The sequence below is a fragment of the Mesoplodon bidens genome (assembly GCF_964165515.1).
Source record: "Mesoplodon bidens genome assembly, chromosome: 3".
In the NCBI taxonomy this organism is placed as follows: Eukaryota; Metazoa; Chordata; class Mammalia; order Artiodactyla; family Ziphiidae; genus Mesoplodon; species Mesoplodon bidens.
The window spans coordinates 46,441,964-46,462,777 of NC_138178.1; the positions used below are offsets into that span (position 1 = coordinate 46,441,964).

The 20,814-nt window shown below is 35.0% G+C and overlaps 1 protein-coding gene across 3 annotated transcripts in view; it reads left to right on the forward strand.

The window, feature by feature from the left end:
- TEX9 (testis expressed 9) overlaps positions 1 to 20,814 on the forward strand; it is a 221,453-nt gene that overhangs the window by 122,903 nt on the left and 77,736 nt on the right. Inside the window, exons 1-2 of one of the 3 annotated variants that reach the window (XM_081227397.1) lie at positions 15,246 to 15,279; positions 15,381 to 15,472. The exons of the other annotated variants lie outside the window; for them this stretch is intronic. Of the exons in view, the coding sequence (XP_081083523.1) occupies positions 15,259 to 15,279; positions 15,381 to 15,472 (113 nt within the window). The 5' untranslated portion in view covers positions 15,246 to 15,258. Of the gene's footprint in view, positions 1 to 15,245; positions 15,280 to 15,380; positions 15,473 to 20,814 lie in introns of those variants that run through there. 3 annotated transcript variants of the gene reach the window in all.

Consider the following 20,814-nt stretch of genomic DNA (forward strand, 5'->3'; position numbering starts at 1 on the left):
ATCTACTGGGGATCTTGTTAAAATGCAGATTCTAATTCAGTAGCTGTGGGGTGTGACCTGTGATTCTGCATTTTATAAGTTTCCAAGTAATACTGGTGCTGTTAATCCATGGCCATGGATTGCACTTTGAGTAACAAGGGTTTAGATAACACCTCCTCGATGGGCTATGTGCTAAATGATTGATTGATCTATAAGTTCCTACTAGGAAGTAACATCTATAAAGATTATTTTAGTCTTCAACAACAGAATTTTAGCACTGGAGAAATCATCTACTTCAATGCTGTCTTATCTGTTCAGGCATATGGTATATGAGAAATACCATAGAATGGGATTGTGTATAAAAAACAGAAATTTATTTCTCACAGTTCTGGAGGCTGGAATTCTGAGATGAGGGTGCTAGCATGGTTGGGTTCTTGAGAAGCCCTCTTCTAGGTTGCAGGCTGCTGACTTATTGTATTCTTACATGGCAGAGAGCAGAGAGAGAAAGCCAGCTCTCTGGTGACTCTTACAAGGGCACTAATCCTGTTCAAGAGGGCTCCACCCTCATGACCTCATGTAACCCTAATTACCTACCAAAGGCTCCACCTCCTTATACCATCACATTAGGGAGTGGGGTTTTAACATGAATTTTGGGAGGACACAAACATTCAGTTCATAACAAATGTCTCAACCAATGCCAGAATCTTTTTCTACAGTATCCATGATGTGTGGTCTCATTCAGCCTCTGAGTGAATGCTTATTAGTGATGAAGAACACACTACCCTACAAGACTTTCCATTATACTGGCAAACAACTCTGGTTATGAGGCCTCCCAAAGGCAGGGCCTAACTACAGTGAAGCCTACTCTAAATGTGCAAAAACTATGAATTAGAGGATTTAAAAATAATCATATTTACCACCTATTCATTGTCATGACAACTCTACAATATGGGTTTCTCCATTTGACAAGTAGAAATTGAGGCTCAGGGTAGGTAAGTTACATACCCAAGTTTGCACAGCTATTAGGTGGTGGAACCAGGAATCAAACCCAGATCAGAGTCTAAAGTGGGTGTTCTTTGCACAATACTATATTGTCTTTCAAAGTATAATTTTGTTTCTTTCAAATGCTTTAAATGTCTAATTACCAAAATAGTTTCCTAGCTGGGACCTCTGCACACAGAGCTCCTCTTCCTATTCATTTTATTTACTGCTGTTGGATGAATGTTCCTTAAAAATTAAAAAAAATATAGTACTTCTCCAAAGTTCAAGGAGCCTTCGACGTTTTCTCACTGTCCTTCACTCCTTATTACTCCCTGCTACCCACTGTTAACCACTGTATGGGACATCCCAGTCTCCTCTTCCCTTCCCTCCAAATACAAATGATTCTTTTGTTTCCCAATGTTTGCCAAATGTTACATATTCTTTAAGGCCCAGGTCAAATCCTTCAAATGTATTTTTTCCTTCCCCATGAAGTTTTTCCTTATTTCTCAAGACATTTAGGAGCTTTCCCTTCTTGAATTCCTATAACATCTATTACATGTTTTAGCCCTTTCTGAATCACAAATTCTATCATATTGTCTTGACTTTTACATTTTTTCAGTCTCATTTCCTCCAACATCATTTAAACATTTTATAAACTGCTAACATATAGCTTTATATGTAATGGATTTTCCTATCCAGCCCAATTTATACCTCTGAAATAGCATGTATTTTATTTTTATACATTTTATAGTTGGCTGTAGACACAATGTCGGGACAGGATTGTTTTCTTAAACGTTGTACTTTTAACATGTCTAAGGGTTAAATTCTGATTTTGAAACACTTTAGAGAAAAATAAATTATTATACTGGTTATAAAATTAAAGTATTATTCTAATTTAAAATTTTGTCAAAAACAATGGGGTTAGGGGTCATAAAAACCTGGCTTTTAACCCCAAAGTTACTGTTAATGAACCATGTAACCTTGAATGAATTTTTAAATCTCTCTAGCAATTGATTTCCTAATTATTGAAAATGAAGGGCCTATGCCAAATACTGTACTCCTCTAAAATGTGATGATTCTATAGTATAATTTCATCTGAAACTTTAAAAATACTTTAAGTAGGTTGGGATTCCATTCTAGTTAATGTTAAGGATATCTTAGATACTTACAATTACCAAGCTGTGTTTGCGTCGTGCACATTTTGAGCTGAATTCTCATTAGCTACCCGCCCCCCAATAAACCTTTTCTGTTTCTAGTTTCTAGCTCCATATTATTGAATCAACTGCAAATGTTTATTCGTGTCACACTCAAAGTGATGAATGTTATTGGATAAAGGTCCAGAATTCACAACATCCTTCAAACTCCTGCTTGTTTTCACAATGTTTCCATAGCTAAATGCTCTGTTTTATACATTCTCATCACCCCAAAACATTATTTCAAAGTACATGTGGTGACTACATAGAATTACAAACATTCCTAATTTTTTCCAAATATTTGCAGAATTGAATTATGAAAGACTAGTTTCGAATGGGCAAGTTCCATTTAAAGTGGAGGAAATCAAAAGCACTGTTTGAAAAGTTTATCAAAGAGTACTTCCTTATTCAAGAGAGGTATTGTGAGAGGTGATACGTGCCCTCCATGACTTGACTGACAGCTGAGTCTTTTAGTCATCTTGTAGGTAACAAGTATTATCTGAAAGACACCAGAAGATTGGTATTATCAGGGCAGGGCTTGAGGAGATCTCTGTCATTTGGGGGATGACAGATCAAAATATGGTACAACTTTTCAACCAGGTCTAATAATTATTACACATAAACACTGGCATAGAGAAAATTTTGAATAATTAAAGCTAAGGCTCAGCTTTTGCTCAAGAAGGGCTGCGGATTTTACACACTCTTTTCTGACTTCATCTGACATTAATTACACAATGTTTGAAGGTAGGGAACAGCTGCTGAAAAATACATAACAAAGAATAGTGTGTGTGAATGTGTCTTGTTTGCTGCCAGTTGTCAATCTGCTGGGGAAGAAGAACATCCAGAAATCATCTCTCCCTCCCCAAATAGATTATATAAACATGCTTAGTTAGGGATAGTGGTGAGATGGAAAGAAATTTTTCTTGACTATTCATTTTATTCATTCAGTGTGACTCTTATAAAAGGTTGACTTTTTTTTTAATTGAAGAATAGTTGACTTACAATATTATATTAGTTTTATGTGTACAACCTGTAGAGTGATTCAGTATTTTCATAGATTATACTCCATTTAAAGTAATCACAAAATAAGGGCTATATTTCTCTGTGCTGTACAATATCTCCTTGTTGCTTATTTATTTTATACATAGTATTTTGTGTCTCTTAATCCCGTACCCCCTCTCATCCCTCCCCCTTCCCTCTCCCCATTGGTAACTACCAGTTTGTTCTCTATATCTGTGAGTCTGTTTCTGTTTTGTTATATACATTCGTTTTATTTTTAAATTCCATATATAAGTGATAACATACAATATTTGTCTTTGACTTATTTCACTAAGCATAATACTCTCTAGGTCCATCCATGTAGTTGCTAATGGCAGAATTTAATTCTTTTTCGTGGCTGAGTAATATTCCATTCATCTGACAATGGGCACTTATGGTTGCTTCCATATCTTGGCTATTGTAAATAATGCTGCTATGAAGATTGGGGTGCATGTATTGAATTAATATTATAAGAAATATTTTTTCTCATAATAATTTGAAAGCAAGTAATTTGAATAAACAGGATTTACTTAGGCATCTACACTTATCATAAAATATTGAAGAGCTAATCCATATATTAATAACAGCACCTTTTTCTGTGGGTGAAGAGAAAGTGAGAACTTTCCCTGTATGAATTTTGTCACAAAGTTCTTTGATAACTGAAGCTGGAAAACACATTTAAAGTTTTTCTACTAAACTTATGACCAGGAAGAGATAAATTAAGTGAGTTCCATAGTCCTTTTCATATTGCCCTGACTGGACTGTACTTGTTTTCTGTTTATAACTACTTTATGCATTTTGGTGTATAGTATATTTGATTTATTATATTGTTTGCATTTGTTGAGAAATACTCAGATTTTATAAGCTTGTTTTAATTAAATTTAATTAAATTAATGTATATGCTGTTGTTTTTGGTTCTGCTATTTCCCTTCAGGACAACTATGTTGAAAAATGAATAGTCACTTCCCAATGATGCCACGATGAAATGTTCAGCTTTGGATGTTTTTAAGTAAAAAAATGAAAATAACAATTACTACTGAATTTCTGATATCTCTATAAAAACACTGGGGAAAAAAACAAAACCATATTAGCACTCTAAATTAATAGAGAGCATTTTTGAAAATTATAACCTACAGCTTTCTGAATTGTGAATACTAGCTTCTTTTAAAGTTACATTAATATTAGTAAAAAAAATTTTTGACCATGATTAAAATTGTGAGTTTTAAATGACTTAATTAAAATAAAATATAACAAAAAGTGGAAAAAATCTAGCAAAAAGAGATGACGTGGTAAAAATTTAAAGTGCCATACGTAAAGAAATTGGCAAGAGGCAATTCAGTTGGTTAGGCCTAAGCTTCAGATTTGGGGATATGGACGAATTCAAAGAATTATGCAACCATCTTTTGGCACCACATTCCTCAAACATGCTGTTGATAGTAATTGCCTTCCACTCATTCCCTTATAACATGGCTTCTAATTCTTCTACTTTACTATAAATATCCTTCCTGAGGCCAGTGGCTTCTTTCTTGCCAAATCCAGAGAACTTTTCCCAGTCTGCTTATTGCTCAATCTTTCCATTGTATTTTAGATGGGTAACTTCATATTTGTTTCATTTTATTTTTAGCATTATAAATATTACAAAAGTAATATGTGCTCTTTTTAGTAAATTAGAACATACAGATTTTAAAAAATCATATGTGATAACAAAGGCTGACATTTTAGTGGAAACTTTCCTCGCTTTTAAATGTGTTTATATACTTTGCACATTTGTATCCTGAGTTAGATCACTTAGGGTCAGAGGTAAGAATCATTCTTACATTAATACTCAGATGTGGCTGGCTTTTGCTCCACCTGCTTAAAGAGGATATTATGCACTTTTGCAGTGTCCTTCAGTTATTACTAGGAGTCCCTAGAGGTGTCTGTCTTGTAGTTACAAACAAATCTTACCTTAAAGGTACTGCTACTGCTCTGTGAGATATCCACCTCTCTCCCATTGGGCATTGTAAACTCTGCTGAACACCAGCATTGGCTTTTTAGAGTCCTTGAATTGGCAAAGCAGGACTTATGTCCAAAAGTAAAAAGATGGGGAAAAGATAGACCAGGAACATGACCAATGAAAAGAATGCCAAGTTAGTTATTTTTATAGCATATACAATTGACCAACTAAAAAGCATTATTGGAGATAGACAGATTATTACATAATAATAAAAGGTTAATTTCACCAGGATTTAAACATTATTTGCTTCTACCACATTTCAGTTCTAACATGTCCTTTTTTTTCTTCACATTTTAATATATCTGAAGTCAGAAGGCATCTTATAGTTACAGTCAGATAAGTGGCAGAAACAATGTGATCATCACTGCTTGAATATTCACTCCAAAACTTGCAAAATGGAGTCAGAAGCATGGAAGAAAATCTGGAGAAAATAGTAGTGCACTCAATAAAAGTTGCACAACTAAACTTGATAATACAGAAGAAAGTATTATATGGAGAAGGATGGATATTCTTGAGTCAGTTGAAAAGCGATTCAAACAAGTCAGACTGAGTATAGGAATTTTTAGGAATGTCTTAACCAATCTGTTTTTCTCCAGCTTTATTGAGGAATAACTTACACACAGTAAAGTTCACCCATTTTAAGTGTATAGCTTAATGAGCTTTGACACTTATATGCAGTCAGGTGTCCACCACCACAATCAAGGTATAGAACATTTCCAACAACTAAAAATTCCGCGTGGCCCTTTCCAGTCAAGGCCTTCCTCCCTCCTCCAGTTCCAGGTGACCATCGATCTGCTTTCAGTCACTATGGTTTGCCTTTTCCAGAATTTAGTATTAGTGGAATCATATAGTATATGGCCTTTTGTCTTTGATATATGTTTTCATTTGTCTTGGGTAATTACAAACTAAATTGCTGTGTTGTATGGTAACCATATATCTAACTTTATAAAACACTGCCAAATTGGTTTTTATATGGTGTGAAGTGTGGATCAAGGTTAACTTTTCCTCATATGGATTTATAATTGTTCTAGCAATATTTGTTTAAAAGCCTATTCTCTGGCTCCATTGAATGCCTTTGCACCTTTATTAAAATGTGTGGGTCTACTTCTAGACCCTGTTCTCTTCCATTGACCCACGTGTCTACATTTTTTGTCAGTACTACACTGTCTTCATTACTGTACTTTTAAAATTAGGTATTGTGAGTCCTCCAACATTGCTCTTCTTTCTCAAAATTGTTTTATCTAGCCTAGTTCCTTTGTCATTCCACATAAATTTTAGAATCAGTTTGTTGATTTCCACAAAAATCTTGCTGGGATGTTGAATGGAGGGAACTGACATCTTCACAATATTAAGTCTCCTAAATCAGGAACATGGAATATCTTTCCATTTTTTTTGCTCTTCTTTGAAATCTTTCATCAATGCTTTGCAGTTTTCAGCATATAGATTTTGCACATATTTTGGTAGATTTTTACGTAAGCGCTTCATGTTCTTTTGGTCCTATTGTAAATAGTGCTGCATTTCAAAATTTAATTTCCAATTGTTCATTGCTAGTATATAGAATTACAATTAGTTTTGTTATATTGACCTTGTATCTTACAACTTTGCTAAACTTAGTAAGTAGCTCCTTAGATTTTCGGGGGTAGATTTTTCAGAATTTTTGAAATAGACAATCATGTCATCTGTGAATAGAAACAGTTTTACTTCCTCTTTTCCAAGATTGTTTGATTGATTAACTTACCTTATTGCACAGGATAGAACCATCATTCATAATGTCCAGTATGATTATGAATAGGAGTAGTGAGAGTAGAAATTCCTGTTTTGTTCCTCATATGAGGGAACAGCATTTGGTTTTTTATCATTAAGTATGAGGTTAGATATAGTTTTTTTTGAGATGCTTTTTATCAGGGTGAAGAGGTTTCCTTCTACTGCCAGTTTGATGAGAATAAAATTTTTAGTCTTACTTTTTTCTTTAAAAAATACCACATGGTAGCCATTATTATTGATAGGAATTTTAGAGAAATTATTTATTTAGACCTACATGCACATTTACCATTTTATTTGATTACCATTCTTCTGGCGTCTCAAAATGTTCTTCTGGTATTATTTTCTTTCTTCCTGAATTACATCATTTTGAAGTTCCTTTAGTATGAGTATGTGGGTGGTAACTCTCTTAGGTTTTATTTATCTGAAGATATCTTTATTTCTCCCTCTCTCTTGCAATATAATATTAGAGACTGAGTACACAGATCTAGACTGAAATTATTTTCTTTGATCACTTTGAGGGTATAATAAGACCCCCTCATAATAAGATTCATGAAGACGAAAAATTTCAATTGTGTAAAAAGAAGGGTGGGCTTATTGTGAAAATTAAAGAAATGAATCATCTGAGTCTGTCTAGCTGGTTGGCTAGAAGTTCTAGTGGTCTGGCTCTATAATTAAAATCTTTGCTCATCCTGGTTGTGGTTTAGCACCACTTGGTGGTGGCTGTTTGCTTCAAAATAAACATCAGTGGTGCCAATTCTGGATCCTGTCTCACTGGCTGGAACTTCCAGGTCAGTGGCAGCATTAATAGTAACCTCCTGTTTAGCTGGGGCCCATTTAGTCAGTCTAATCAAAGGAGATTTAGCTAGAAGAATAATGGCAATAAAGGGCCCCTGCCTCCCTGTTTCCTGCGAGAGTGTGCTTACTTTTTTCTCACCCAGCCTTACCCTTTCCTCCATATCCTGTACCCCATCCACATTCCTATCCCAGAAGATAAAAGTTTATCCCAACCAATTTGGGGCTAGGCAAAAGGCAGCCAATCATTAATGATTAATTGGTGATTAATCACCAATCATATTTGACCCAAATTCTCATTTGTAATGGGGCTTATTATCCTAGGATTTCACTCATTATTTTAGTGTCTTCTAGCTTCCAGTACTGCTATTAAAACATCCGCTTTCAGTCTAATTGCTTCTTTCTGGGTTGTCTGTCTTTTTTCTCTTTGGCTGCTTTAAAGATCTTTTCTTTTTCTTTGGTGTTTTGGATTTTATGACAGGCATAAGAATAGATTTTTAAATTTATCCTCTTTGTGACACTCTGTGCTTCTTGAATCTGTGCATTCATGTCTTTCCTAAGTCCTAGAAGATTCTAAGTAATTAACTTTTGTAATATTGCTTCTCAATTCTAAAAATCTGTCCTTGGAATCTGCTTATTTATATGTCAGACCTTCTCAGTCTAACTTCTGCAATTGTTTTACATTTCTTTTGTATTTCCCATGTCCTTATCATTCTCTGTTCATTCTGGATAATTTTCTTAGATATTTTATGCTTTACAAATCGTCTATGTCTAATCTGCCATTCAACCTATCCACTGAGTGTTTTCATTTCAACAAATGTGTATTTGATGTCTGAGAGCTTAATTTGAGTATTTGTCACATTTGCTTGGTCATTCCTGATAGTCTCTTGTTGCTTGCTCATCATTATGGTTCTATCCCTTATTTCTTTAAATATTTTCTAAATATATATTCTATATTTCACAGCTGATACAATTTTAATATCTCTCTTGGGAGTTCTAAATATTTATTATTTCTTCCCATTTTTCACTAATGGTGATTTGTTTCCTTTATGCTTGGTGGTTTTTGATGGTGAACTCACATTTTCTCGATCTTAATTCCGGAATCTGGTGGGCTTAATTAGAGATGTTTTTCTCTGAAGAGGATTTGTGTTTGATTCTGCTGGGAGCCTGGGGGCACTACCAGTCTGGAACTACTTTAGCCTTTTCATTTAGTTTAGTAGCTTAGAGCAAGGGTCTCAAGTTCGGCTCCTTCATATTACTGTTGACTTAAACACAGACTGAGCACAGTTCTTTTATGGGCATTTTCTCAGATTAGTCCCTTTATTTTAAATTGCCTATTCACAGAATCAGTTTTGTTTATTTGAGGGAGCAAAGAGCTGGAGGGGGAGATGTCAGCAGGATACATAGAAATTTTCTCTTCTTCCTTCAAGTTTTCAGCAATGCATATATATTTGTCCATTTGATGGTTTGTTTGTTTTAATAGAATCTGGTTGTTTTGCAGTACAAGGATGCCCCAGATGATTTAGCTTACAATTCTTTTGGAGAAGTCTCTTTCAGCTTTTTTTTTTTTTTTTTTTTTTTTGCGGTACACGGGCCTCTCACTGTTGTGTCCTCTCCCGTTGCGGAGCACAGGCTCCGGACTCACAGGCTGCATGGGCCCATGGCTCATGGGTCCAGCCACTGCGGCATGTGGGATCCTCCCGGACTGGGGCACGAACCCGTGTCCCCTGCATCGCAGGCGGACTCTCAACCACTGCACCACCAGGGAAGCCCTCAGCTTATTTTTTTTTTAAATAGAGTTTATTTTTTAGAACAGAATTAGATTTGCAGATAAATTGAGAATAGAGTACAGAGTTCCCATATATCCTGCACCCAATTTCCCTTATTATTAACATCTTGCATTAGTATAGTACATTTGTTAGAATTAATGAACCATTATTGATACACTGTCATTAACTAAGTCCATAGTTTATTCATATTTCTTTGGTTTTTAAACCTAATGTCTTTTTCTGCTTCTGGATTCGATCCAGGATACCACTTTACACTAACTTGTCATGTTTCCTTAGGCTCCTCTTGGTTGTGACAGTCTCTCAAACTTTCCTTGCTTTGCCTGACCTTGATAGTTTTCAGGAGTACTGATCAGGTATTTTGTAGGCTGCCCCTCTATTGGAATTTTTTTACTGTAGAAAAATATACATAACATAAAATTTATCATTGTAACTACTTTTAAGTTTACAATCTGGTGGCATTAAATATATTCATAACAGTGTTCAGTGATCACAATCGTCCATTTCCAGAACTTTTTGATCATCCCAAACAGAAACTCTGTACCCATTAAAAAAATAACATGTCAGTCCCCTCTCCTCATTTCCTGGTAACCTCTATTCTATTTTCTGTCTCTGAATTTGTCTATTCTATATACCTCATATAAGTAGAATCATACAATATTTGTTCTTTTGTGTCTGGCTTATTTCACTTAGCATGTTTTCAAGGTTCATCCATCTTATAATGTGTATCCAAGTTTCATTGTATGTATATACTACATTTTGTTTTATCAATCTTGCTTATAAGTTCCAGAAGATTTTTGTTGATTCCTTGGGATTTCTCCATAGACACTCATGTCATCTGCAAACGAAGGTATTTTATTTCTTCATTTCCAATCTGTATACCTTTTATTTCCTTTTCTTGCCTTATTATTAGCTAGGACTTTAGGTGTGAGAGTAAATAAGAATGGTGAGAGAGGATATCCTTGTCTTGTTCCTGATCTTTGGAGGAAAGCATTCAGTTTCTCACTATTAACTATGATGCTGGATGTAGGTATTTTGTAGATGCTCTTTATCAAGTTGAGGACGTTCCCCTCTATTGCTAGTTTGCTGAGAATTTTTTACCAGGAATGTTGTTGGATTGTCTCAAAAGCTTTTGCTGCATCAATTTGTATGCTTGTATGATTTTTCTTCTTTATCCTCTTTATGTACTAAATTATACTGAGTGATTTTAGAATGTTGAACTGTCCTCTTTCACCTAGAATAGATCCCACTTGGTTGTGTTGTATAATTCTTTTTGTACATTGTTGGTTCAATCTGCTAATATTTGTTAAAGAGTTTTACATCTATGTTCATGAGAGATATCAGTCCATAGTTTTTTCTTCTTATAATGTCCTTAACTGCTTTTGGTATTAGGGTAATGCTGGACTCATAGAATAAGTTAGGAAGTGTGCTCTTTATTTCCGTTTTTTAAAAGAGATTGTGGAGAATTGGTATCATTTCATCCTTGAATGTTAGTTGAATTCATCAGTGAAGCCATCTGGGCCTGGTGCTTTCTTTCCTGGAAAGTTATTGATTCAGTCCTTGATACTCAGATTATCTATTTCTCCTTGAGTGAATTTTGATAGTTTGCGTCTTTCAAGGAATTGGTTCATTTCATCTAATTTATCAAATTTCTGGGTATACAGTTGCTGATAGTATTCCTTTATTTTTCTTTTAGTGTTCATGGGATAATTAAAGATGATCCCTATTCTGTTTCTGATAATGGTATTGTATTGTTTGTTTAAACATTTTTTTCTGTATATTATTGTGTTTTTACATCTTAAAAAAGCTTTCTGGCTGGGGAGAGACTCCTTGGCATAGCCAATTCTTGGAGATAGCAAAGGGCTCAGCCAGGAGTGTACCTTAAATATACCAACTGACCAATGCAGAGTCATACCTCCTCTATCTGGCCTGTACACCTCAGGAAGCAATATTCCTCTGTTTTAATCATCCCAGGGCCAGATACCAGGCAACTAGGAACAGACCCTAAAGCTTAAAGGCTGCTGAAATGATTCAAACTAGCCAATCCTAAACTGTTCACTCTGCCTTGCTTTTTCTATAGGGTAGTCTAGGTTTTCCCTTCACTCATGTTTTCTGCCTCCTAACTACGCTGAGGCTTTTCCATACATCTCTGCATGGCATGGTGTGCCTCCCAATTCTAGGACCTATGAGTATAATGAACTTTGTTTTCATGAGCCTCTTCTATACGTTCTCTTGTGGTTGCACCTGACTGACCTGACTGACCATCACATAAAAGAACAGAACAGGTAATTTTGTGCCTTTGCTTTTTCCCTTGGTTAGTGTGGCTAGAGGTGTATTGATTTTATTGATCCTTTCAAAGAACCAGATTTTGGTTTCTGTGATTTTCTCTGTTGTTTTCCTGTTTTCAATTCCATTGATTTCTGTTCTAATTTTTATTATTTCTTTTCTTTTGCTCTTCTTTCTCTCATTGCCCAAGGTGGAACCTTAGACTGTTGATTTTAGATTTACCTTCTTTTCTAATACATACATTTAATGCTAAAATTCTAAGTGCTGCTTTCATTGTATCTTACAGGTTTTGATAAATTGTATTTTCATTTTCATTGAGTTCAAAATACTTTAAAATTTCTCTTTAGACTTCTTTGACCCATGTATTATTTTAAAGTGTGTATTTTATCTCCAAATATTTTGGGATTTTACAGCTATTTTTCTGTTACTTATTTCTAGTTTAATTCCATCATGGCCTCAGAGAAGATAGTTTATATAATTTCTGTTACAGGTTGAATTGTGGTCCCCCAAAAGACATGCTGAAATCCTAACCCATCACATACACACCCCTCCCCTTAACATGTGAATATGACCTTATTTGGAAATTGGGTCTTTACAGATGTAATCAAGTTAGCATGAGTCATTAGGGTGGGTCCTAATCCAGTATGACTGGAAGAAATGTGATGTGAAGACAGACACACAGAGGGAGAATGCTATGTGATTACAGAGGCAGAGAGCGGAATGATGCAGCTACAAGCCAAGGAATGCCAAGGAGTGACAGCCACCACCAGAAGCTAGGAAGATGCAAGGAAGGATTCTCCCCTACAGGTTTCAAAGGGGGCATGGCCCTGCCAACACCCTGATTTTGGACTTCCAGTCTCTAGACTGTGAAACAATAAATTTCTTTTGTTTTAAGCCACCCAGTTTGTGGTACTTTCTTAACAGCAATTCTAGGGAACGAATATGATTTCTATACTTTTAAATTTATTAATGTGCATTTCGTGGCCCAGATGTAGTCTCTCTTGGTAAATGTTCTGTGTGACCTTGAGAAGGATGTGTATTCTGCTGTTGGATGGAGTATTCTCTAAATGTCAATTAGATCAGATTGATAATGCTGTTTAGGGCAATTATATCCTTACTGATTTTCTGCCTGCCTGAACTATCAACTACTGAAAATGGGGTGTAGATGTTTCCCAATGTATTTGTACATTTTTCTATATCTCTTTGCACTCCTATTAGTTTTTGCCTCATGCGTTCTGACACTCAACTTTTTGGTTCATACACATTAAGGATCGTTATATATCCTTGGAGAGTTGACCTCTTTATCATTATGTAGTGCTCCTCTTTATCCCTGACAGTTTTCCTGGTTCTGAAATCACTTTGTTTGAAATTAATGTAGCTACTCCAGCTTTCTTTTGATTAGTGTTAGTATGGCATAACTTTTCCCATCTTTTTAATTTTAATAATTTATTTTTAATGTTTTAACAACTTGAGTGATGTATTTCACATACCCACCATTCACCCATATAAAGATTACTATTAATTGGTTTTAGTATAGTCACAGAGTTGTGCAACCATCAGCACAATGAATTTTAGAACATCTTTATTACCCCTCCCCCACCAAAAAAATCTTGCAACCCTTTAGTCAACCCCCCATCATCTGCCAGGGCTAGGCAACCACTGAACTACTTTCTGTCTCTATACATTTGCCTATTCTGGACATTTCATATAATATGTGGTCCTATTAGAATGGAATCATATGATATGTGGTTTTTTTGTGAATTGCTTCTTTCATATAGCATATTTTCAAGGTTCATCCATATTGTGGTATGCATCAGTACTTCATTCCTTTCTGGTGCTGAATAATATTCCATTGTACAAATATACTACTTTTTATTTACCTATTAATCAGTTTATTATCATTTGAGTCATTTCCACTTTTTGTCTTTTCTGCAATAAATATTTGTGTACAACTTTTTGTGAGGGTATATGTTTTCATTTCTCTTGGGTATATAGCTAGGAATGGGTTGCTGGATCATGTGGTAACTTTATGTGTGAACTTTTGAGAAACTGCCAGACTGTTTTCCACAGTGGCTGCACAATTCTGTATTCTTACCAACAGTGTTTGAAGATTTGAATTTCTCCACATTTTCTCCAACACTTGTTATTGTCCATCTTTTTTTATTATAGTTATCTTAGCTGGTGTGAAGTGGTATCTCATTATGGTTTGAATTGCACTTCCCTGAAGACTAATGATTTTGAACACCTTTTCATGTCCTTTTTGGCTATATCTTCTTTGAAGGAATGCCTATGCAGGATACCTGCCCTTTTAAAAATAGCTCTTTTATATATTCTTGACAGGTCTCTTATTAAGTAAAAGATTTGCAAAATTTATGTCCCTTTCTGTGGTTTGTCTTTTCACTTTATTTATGGTATCCTTTAAAATGAAATGTTTTTAATTTTGATGTTGTCTAGTTTATAGATTTTTCTTTGCTTGTGTTTCTGGTGTCATTTCTAAGAAATCATCACCTAATTCATGAATATTTATACCTATGTTTTCTTTAAAGAGCTTTATGGTTTTAGATCTTGAGGTTAGGCCTTTGATCCATTCTGAGTTGATTTCTGTACATGGTGTGAGATAAGGGTCCAACTTCATTCGTTTACATGTGGACATCCACTTAACCCAGTACCACTTGTTGAAAAGACTATTCTTTCCCCCATTGAACGGTCTTGCTACCTTCGTTGAAGATCAGTTGACCTTAAATGTGAAGTTTATTTCTAGATTCCCAAGTTAATTCCAAAAAAACTGGAATTTTTGACTGCTTACTGTGTTCCAGGCACAATCCTAAGCACAAATGCACTTATCCCTCATAGTAACTCTGTGAGATGGGCACTATTCTTACCCCCACTTCACGGATGAAGTAGCGGAGATAATGATTTGCCCAAGCTAATAAGTGGCAGACCCAGGACATGAATTTAGACGACTGCCTTGAGAGCCTGAGCTTTTAACCATGCTATAAATAAATGTGATAAGTCAGAACTTGGAATCCCACTAAATAGTTCATTTTAAACAAAACAGTTGGAGGTCAAACTGGCCACTTAGTTTGGAAAAACCACAACAGAGAAGAAGCTTTACTAGCTTGCTTCCTACTGAGTATTAGAAATGGAACTGTCTTCCTTGGTTGAAACCCCTCCATCGCCAACTTAAGAATTTATAAATCAACGCACTACTTCGGCTTCTTCGGTTCTTGCAGCAAGACCGACGTTAGCGCTTACCGGCGAGGAGCGGAAAGGCCGCAGGGTCCACTCCCCAGTTCTCAGCCCCGCCGCAACCTCGCGCTATTTTCTGCCAATAGTAGGGGCGTGGACAGAATCGCCCCCCGGGCTGGAGGCCGCCCGTGTTGCCGTAACTCTCGCGGGAAGATGCGTCGTTGCCTCGGTAACGGCGTCGCGGCCGCGAAAGATGGCGGGGCGAAGTTTTAAGGTTCGTTCAACTCTACACTGCTGGGTAGCAGCTAGGTTTCGGGCGGTCCTACGGACACCGGAATTCATTTAACTTTGGGTCTGAAAGTGTCTCTTTTACAGAGACGGGGCGTTTCAGGGACTCCGCTTCCACCACGCGTTCAGCAACCTGCCACACCTCGTCGGGACCTCCTCGCCAAGGAGGAAGAATATAAGTAAGAAATTTGGCGGTTCAGCTTTTCCTTCTTTCTTTCACTTAAATGAGGCTGCTTACAAATACTTTTCCTGGTGACTGAGAGGATCTTTGGGACCATTCACTGTCCAGCAGTTTATCATCCCGTTCGCTTGCCCTTCTTTTTAACTTGAGCTGCGGCCTCGTAGCTGTTGAAAGTGGGTGAAAATTTAACCCAAGTGATTAAACCTGTTCGTCAGCGAGATGATACCGCTAGAAGTAGTTTGGATAGCAGGAATTGCCACGAATAGTTCAGTTTCTAGTTAAAGGAATTCCACTTAATTTTAAGTTCCTAGAGTTTACATATGTAAATTTCTTTTAGGTTTGGTTCCTAAACTGAAAGCACGTTTCTCAGGGCATTTGGAATTACCGTTGTCATCCACATTTGGTGGTGTTGGGAGGATTTCCCTTCCTTATCTGCTGTCAGTGTAATTACAGCTATCCTGACAACACGTGCTTTCATTCTTGGACCACTCCACTCTTCACCCCCCGGTTTTCATGCAGATGTCAGAGTAATCTTTTAATTTGATCTTGTCACTCCCTTGTCTAAAACTTTGCAGTGGTTTCCAGTTGCACTTCAAAAGCTCTGTCACACCAGGCTCCTACCTCTTGTGTGATCTTGACCTCTCTCCTTTTTGCCTACCAGAGTGGCCTTTCTTGACTATGATAAGTAGGCTCCCCATTACTCTTTTTTAATTGTGTGATTAAATTTTCATTGCAATTAACATAACTTGTTACAGTAAATTCATTTGTTAGTTTACATTTTGTCTGTTTCCTCCACTGGACTGTTAGTTCCATAAGGTCAGAGACCATGTCTTTTATTTGCCCTCGTATATACCCTTACCAAAAAAGTTATATTTTAAAAATTCACCTTTTTAATTTAAAGTAATTTAATTTAAAACTTGGGAAACATTCTGGCAGTTCCTCAAATGGTTTAACATAGTTACCAAATGATCTGTACTTAAAATTAAAGCATGTTTAGAGTTAAAACTGAAGTGTACTTTCTTTAGATAAACTAGACACGTGTCAACTTGCATGTAGAAACATAATGATCTTCCACTGCTTGATGAAATGGGCCTATTATTCAAGTATGAATGTACTTAATCAATGGATCTGTTGTTCATATACAGCTCTGAATCAGCTGTTTTCAACCCAAAACATTTGGTTTCTTTACCATGCACCAGACAGCACTAAATACGTGCACTGATTAGGTTAATTCATTTGGTTATTTAAAGATCTATTTGCATCTGGTCCTTCATTAAGGATATGCTCCTGATCAAAGTCAGGCATCTATAGGAACTATTCTATTTTAGCAAAAGTTTTGTGGTAAAGGCTCCCACTTGTTACTTGTTCTGTTATATGCACTCCGAGGTGTGCAAATCTGAGGCGTTTGAACAGAGTAGCTCCCAGGCACTGCTTGAAATTTGTGATCACTCAGCACTATGCATAAGGGTGAAATGTCTGGCCATCCTTATAGGCAAGACTATGATTTCATAACAGAGTATTTTGCCACATGCTGTCTTGGTGGTAAGCATATGGGGATGTTGTTTTAATAACTGAACACAGCACTTTCCAGGGATCCCAATGCAGAATCTTTTACGATCAGCTCCTGTCAAATAGTTGGAGGAAATAATCACTATATGAGACAGTAAACCAAGGAATATGCTGATCACTCAAGTCAATAGATATTCCAAGCCTTGTGCGTATATCATAAAACCAGAGAGCTAAACAATAAGATTACATGACATCTGGTTTAATTGATCTTGATAACTGGAAGGGCAAGCCTTCCCCCAAACTTCTTGCCTATAAATGCCAATTACATTGGATTTATAGATTAATTTGCAGAGAACTGACATCTTTATGCTGTTGAATCTGCCCTTCCACGAATGTGATATATCTCTATTTACATGTGGGTGTTTTGGGTATCCATTAATAATATTTTATCATATTACTACATAAGAGTCTTGCATGTACAATTTTTTCAAGGTACCTTATAGTTTTTTCTTGCTATAATGAATGGCTCTTTTTCTACTACATTTTCTAATTGGTTATATGTATAGAAACATTACTGATTTTTGTATGTTGATCCTAGACCTATATTTATATAGATTGTCAGCTCTGCTGAACTCTCTTATTCTGCAGAGTCCGTTGAGTTTTTTATAAAGACAGTTATATCATATGCAAATTGTGATAGTTTTGTCCCTTTACAATTTCTTCTACATCCTTTTTCTTGATCTGGTTAGAACTTCCAGTGCAATACGAAATAGAAAAAGTAATGGTAAGCATTTTTATCTTAGTTATGATTTTTAGGAACCCACTTTTAATAATTTATTACTACATTTGAGGTTTGCTGTAGCGTTTTGGCATTTTTTTTTATCAGGCTTAAGGACGCTGTTTCCCTTAATTCTTTATTTTTTAATCAAGGATAGCTGATATGCAGTATTATACCCTTAATTTGTATTTTGAATGAATGTTAAATTTTAACAAAGCTTTTCCCCCCAAAATTTATTTAGGCGATGAAATTTTTTTCACCCCCTCATTTAATGTTTTAACATACTGAACTACAAAGGCAGATTTCTTGTTTTCTTTTAAAGTCCCCTGGATTAGATTGCTTTAATTTTATGGAGGTTGTTTTCCATCTATAAACAGAAATGAAATTGGTCTTGCACTTTTTTCTAGTTCTTTGCCTTTCTGATTTTGATGTGATTATTATCCTAGCCACATAAAAACAAGCTGAATAGTTTTCCTTTTTTGTTTTAGTCTGTTCTTGGAAGCTTCTTGTAATCAGAGATCATCTGCCCTTTGATAAAAATTGTGAAACTGAGTCTAGTGTGGGTTTGGGGTTTTTTTGCCTGTGAATGCAGTTTCTTTAATAATTTTTGCTTCCAGAATAAATTTTGGTTATTTGCTAGTTTTCTGGAAAAGTGTCCACTTCATGTATGTTTTAAAATGTATTAACATACATTTATTCTAATTATGCTCTTATGTTTTAAATCGTGACTGTATCTGTAACCTTATACACACCTTCTTTTGGGGACTTTTCTGTCAGTCTTGCTGGGAGGTGTATATGTTTTATTGGTCTTTTCACAGAATTAGCTTTTGGTTTTATTGCTAATCTATGTGATTTAAATTTTTTTTTGATTAGTCTTATCTCTATTATTTCTCTCTCTTCTAATGGTGGATTTATTTCTTCTTTTTTTAGTTTCTTTTTTTAGTTTAGTTTTTCTTATTTTTTAATACATACATTTAATTTCTGTATATTTCTCTCCAACGACAGCTTATCGGTATTTCAGTATCTGTTTTGATATATATATTTCTTTTGTGGTTATTTAGTTTTAAATATTTTATGATTTTTCATAGTGATTATTTTAGGAGTGTGTTTTTGTAGTTCTCAAGCATCTGTTTGTTTGCTTGTTTGTTTTATTTTTGTTATTTTATAATTTATTTTTAATTGTACTATGGTCAGAGAATGTATATAATATTGATTTTCAAAAATGTTTTGAAACTTAGTTGTGACCAGGTACGTGTTGAATTTTTGTAAATATTCTGTGTTCTTTGATAGAAAGTGTATTCACTATTTGTTGACTCATATCTTAGATCAAGCTAATTAATATTGCTGTCCATAACATCAGTATCATCACCATTTTTTTTCTAGTACCTGTATTAGTTTCTGTTAGAGATGTACTGAAATCAGCTATAATTATGATTAAAAATTTCTCCTTATAATTGTGTCCAATATTGTTTGATTTATTTAAATCCTCTTGATGAATAATTCCTTTCATTATTATGTAGTGTCTGTTATATCTTCTTTCATTTCTTTATTCTCAAACTTTTTATGTCATTTAGCTTTATTAAGAGCATTTCTTTTATATTCTCTGGTAATTTCTGCCTTCTAATGAGTGAATTTATTTATATTATTTTGTTTATTAATTTGAAGTTGTTTGGGCCATCTTATTTTTGTTTTCTATTTATGCCTTTGGGGTTTTTTTCTGTCTTTTATTGGTTGAATGAGTTTTCATTATGTCTTTATTTTTCCTTTACTGGTTTGGAAAGACCTTAGAATGCTTTAACTTGGTTTCCCTCATTTGTCGAGTTATATAATACTTATTTCCCCTTTGCTTTGAATACCCTTACCTGTTATTTTCATATTCTGTACTAATTTAGATTTATCATCATGTTTTCTCATTTCTTTGCACTTTTTTTCTAGGTTCAATTTCCTCTTTTCTGAAGCATAGGCCATTCATTACTTCTCTGTATGAAAATCGGAGTCTTAAATTCTCCAGTCTTACCCGAAAATTTTGTTACTTTGCACTTATTCTTCAAAGATAGTTTAGCTGAATATAGAACTTGAAATGGCTAGTCCCTGCCCCCCCCCCGATGGTCCATTAAAGATACCATTTCATTGTCCATTGGAATCTAGAGATATTGATAAGGCATCTACTGCTAGCATTTAAGATAGTCATGCTGGTAGACTATTTTTCTCTCTTCTTTTTAAATATTTGCTTTGTAATTTAAAGAACATTCTCCTTGTCTCTGAAGTTCTGCAGTTTCACTATGATGTGTACAGGTGTGGATTTGTTTTCTTAATTCTGCTTGAGGTCCCTATATTTATTCATTCCTGGAACATTCTCAGCATTATCTCTTTTTAAAAAAAGTATTTTCTTTTGTTTTATGTTTCTTGCTATATTCTTCAAGTTTCAAATATTTGTCGTTTTTCTTTGTTTTGTTGCCATATACTTGATTTACAATATTATACTATTTTCAGGTATACAGCATAGTGATTCAAAACTTTTATAGATTATACTCCATTTAAAGTTATTATAAAATAATGGCTATATTTCCTGTGCTGTACAATATATCCTTGTATCTTATTTATTATAAAAATAGTAGTTTGTATCTCTTAATCCTTTAACCCTATTGTACTCCTCCCCCCTTCCCTCTCTCCACTGGTAACCACTTGTTCTGTACGTATATGGGTCTGTTTCTGTTTTGTTATATTCATTATTTGCTTCATTTTTAGATTCCACACATAGTGATAACACACAGTATTTGTCTTTCTCTGACTTATTTCACTAAGCATAATACCCTCCAGGTCCATTTATGTTGTTGCAGATGGCAAAATTTCATTCTTTTTTTATAACTGAATAGTATTCCATGGTATGTATGCAGATATATATATATATATATATATATATATATATATATATATATACACACACACATATCACATCTTCTTTATCCATTCATCTGTTGATGAACATGTAGGTTGCTTCCATATCTTGGCTATTGTAAATAATGCTGCTATGAACATTGGGGTGCATATAT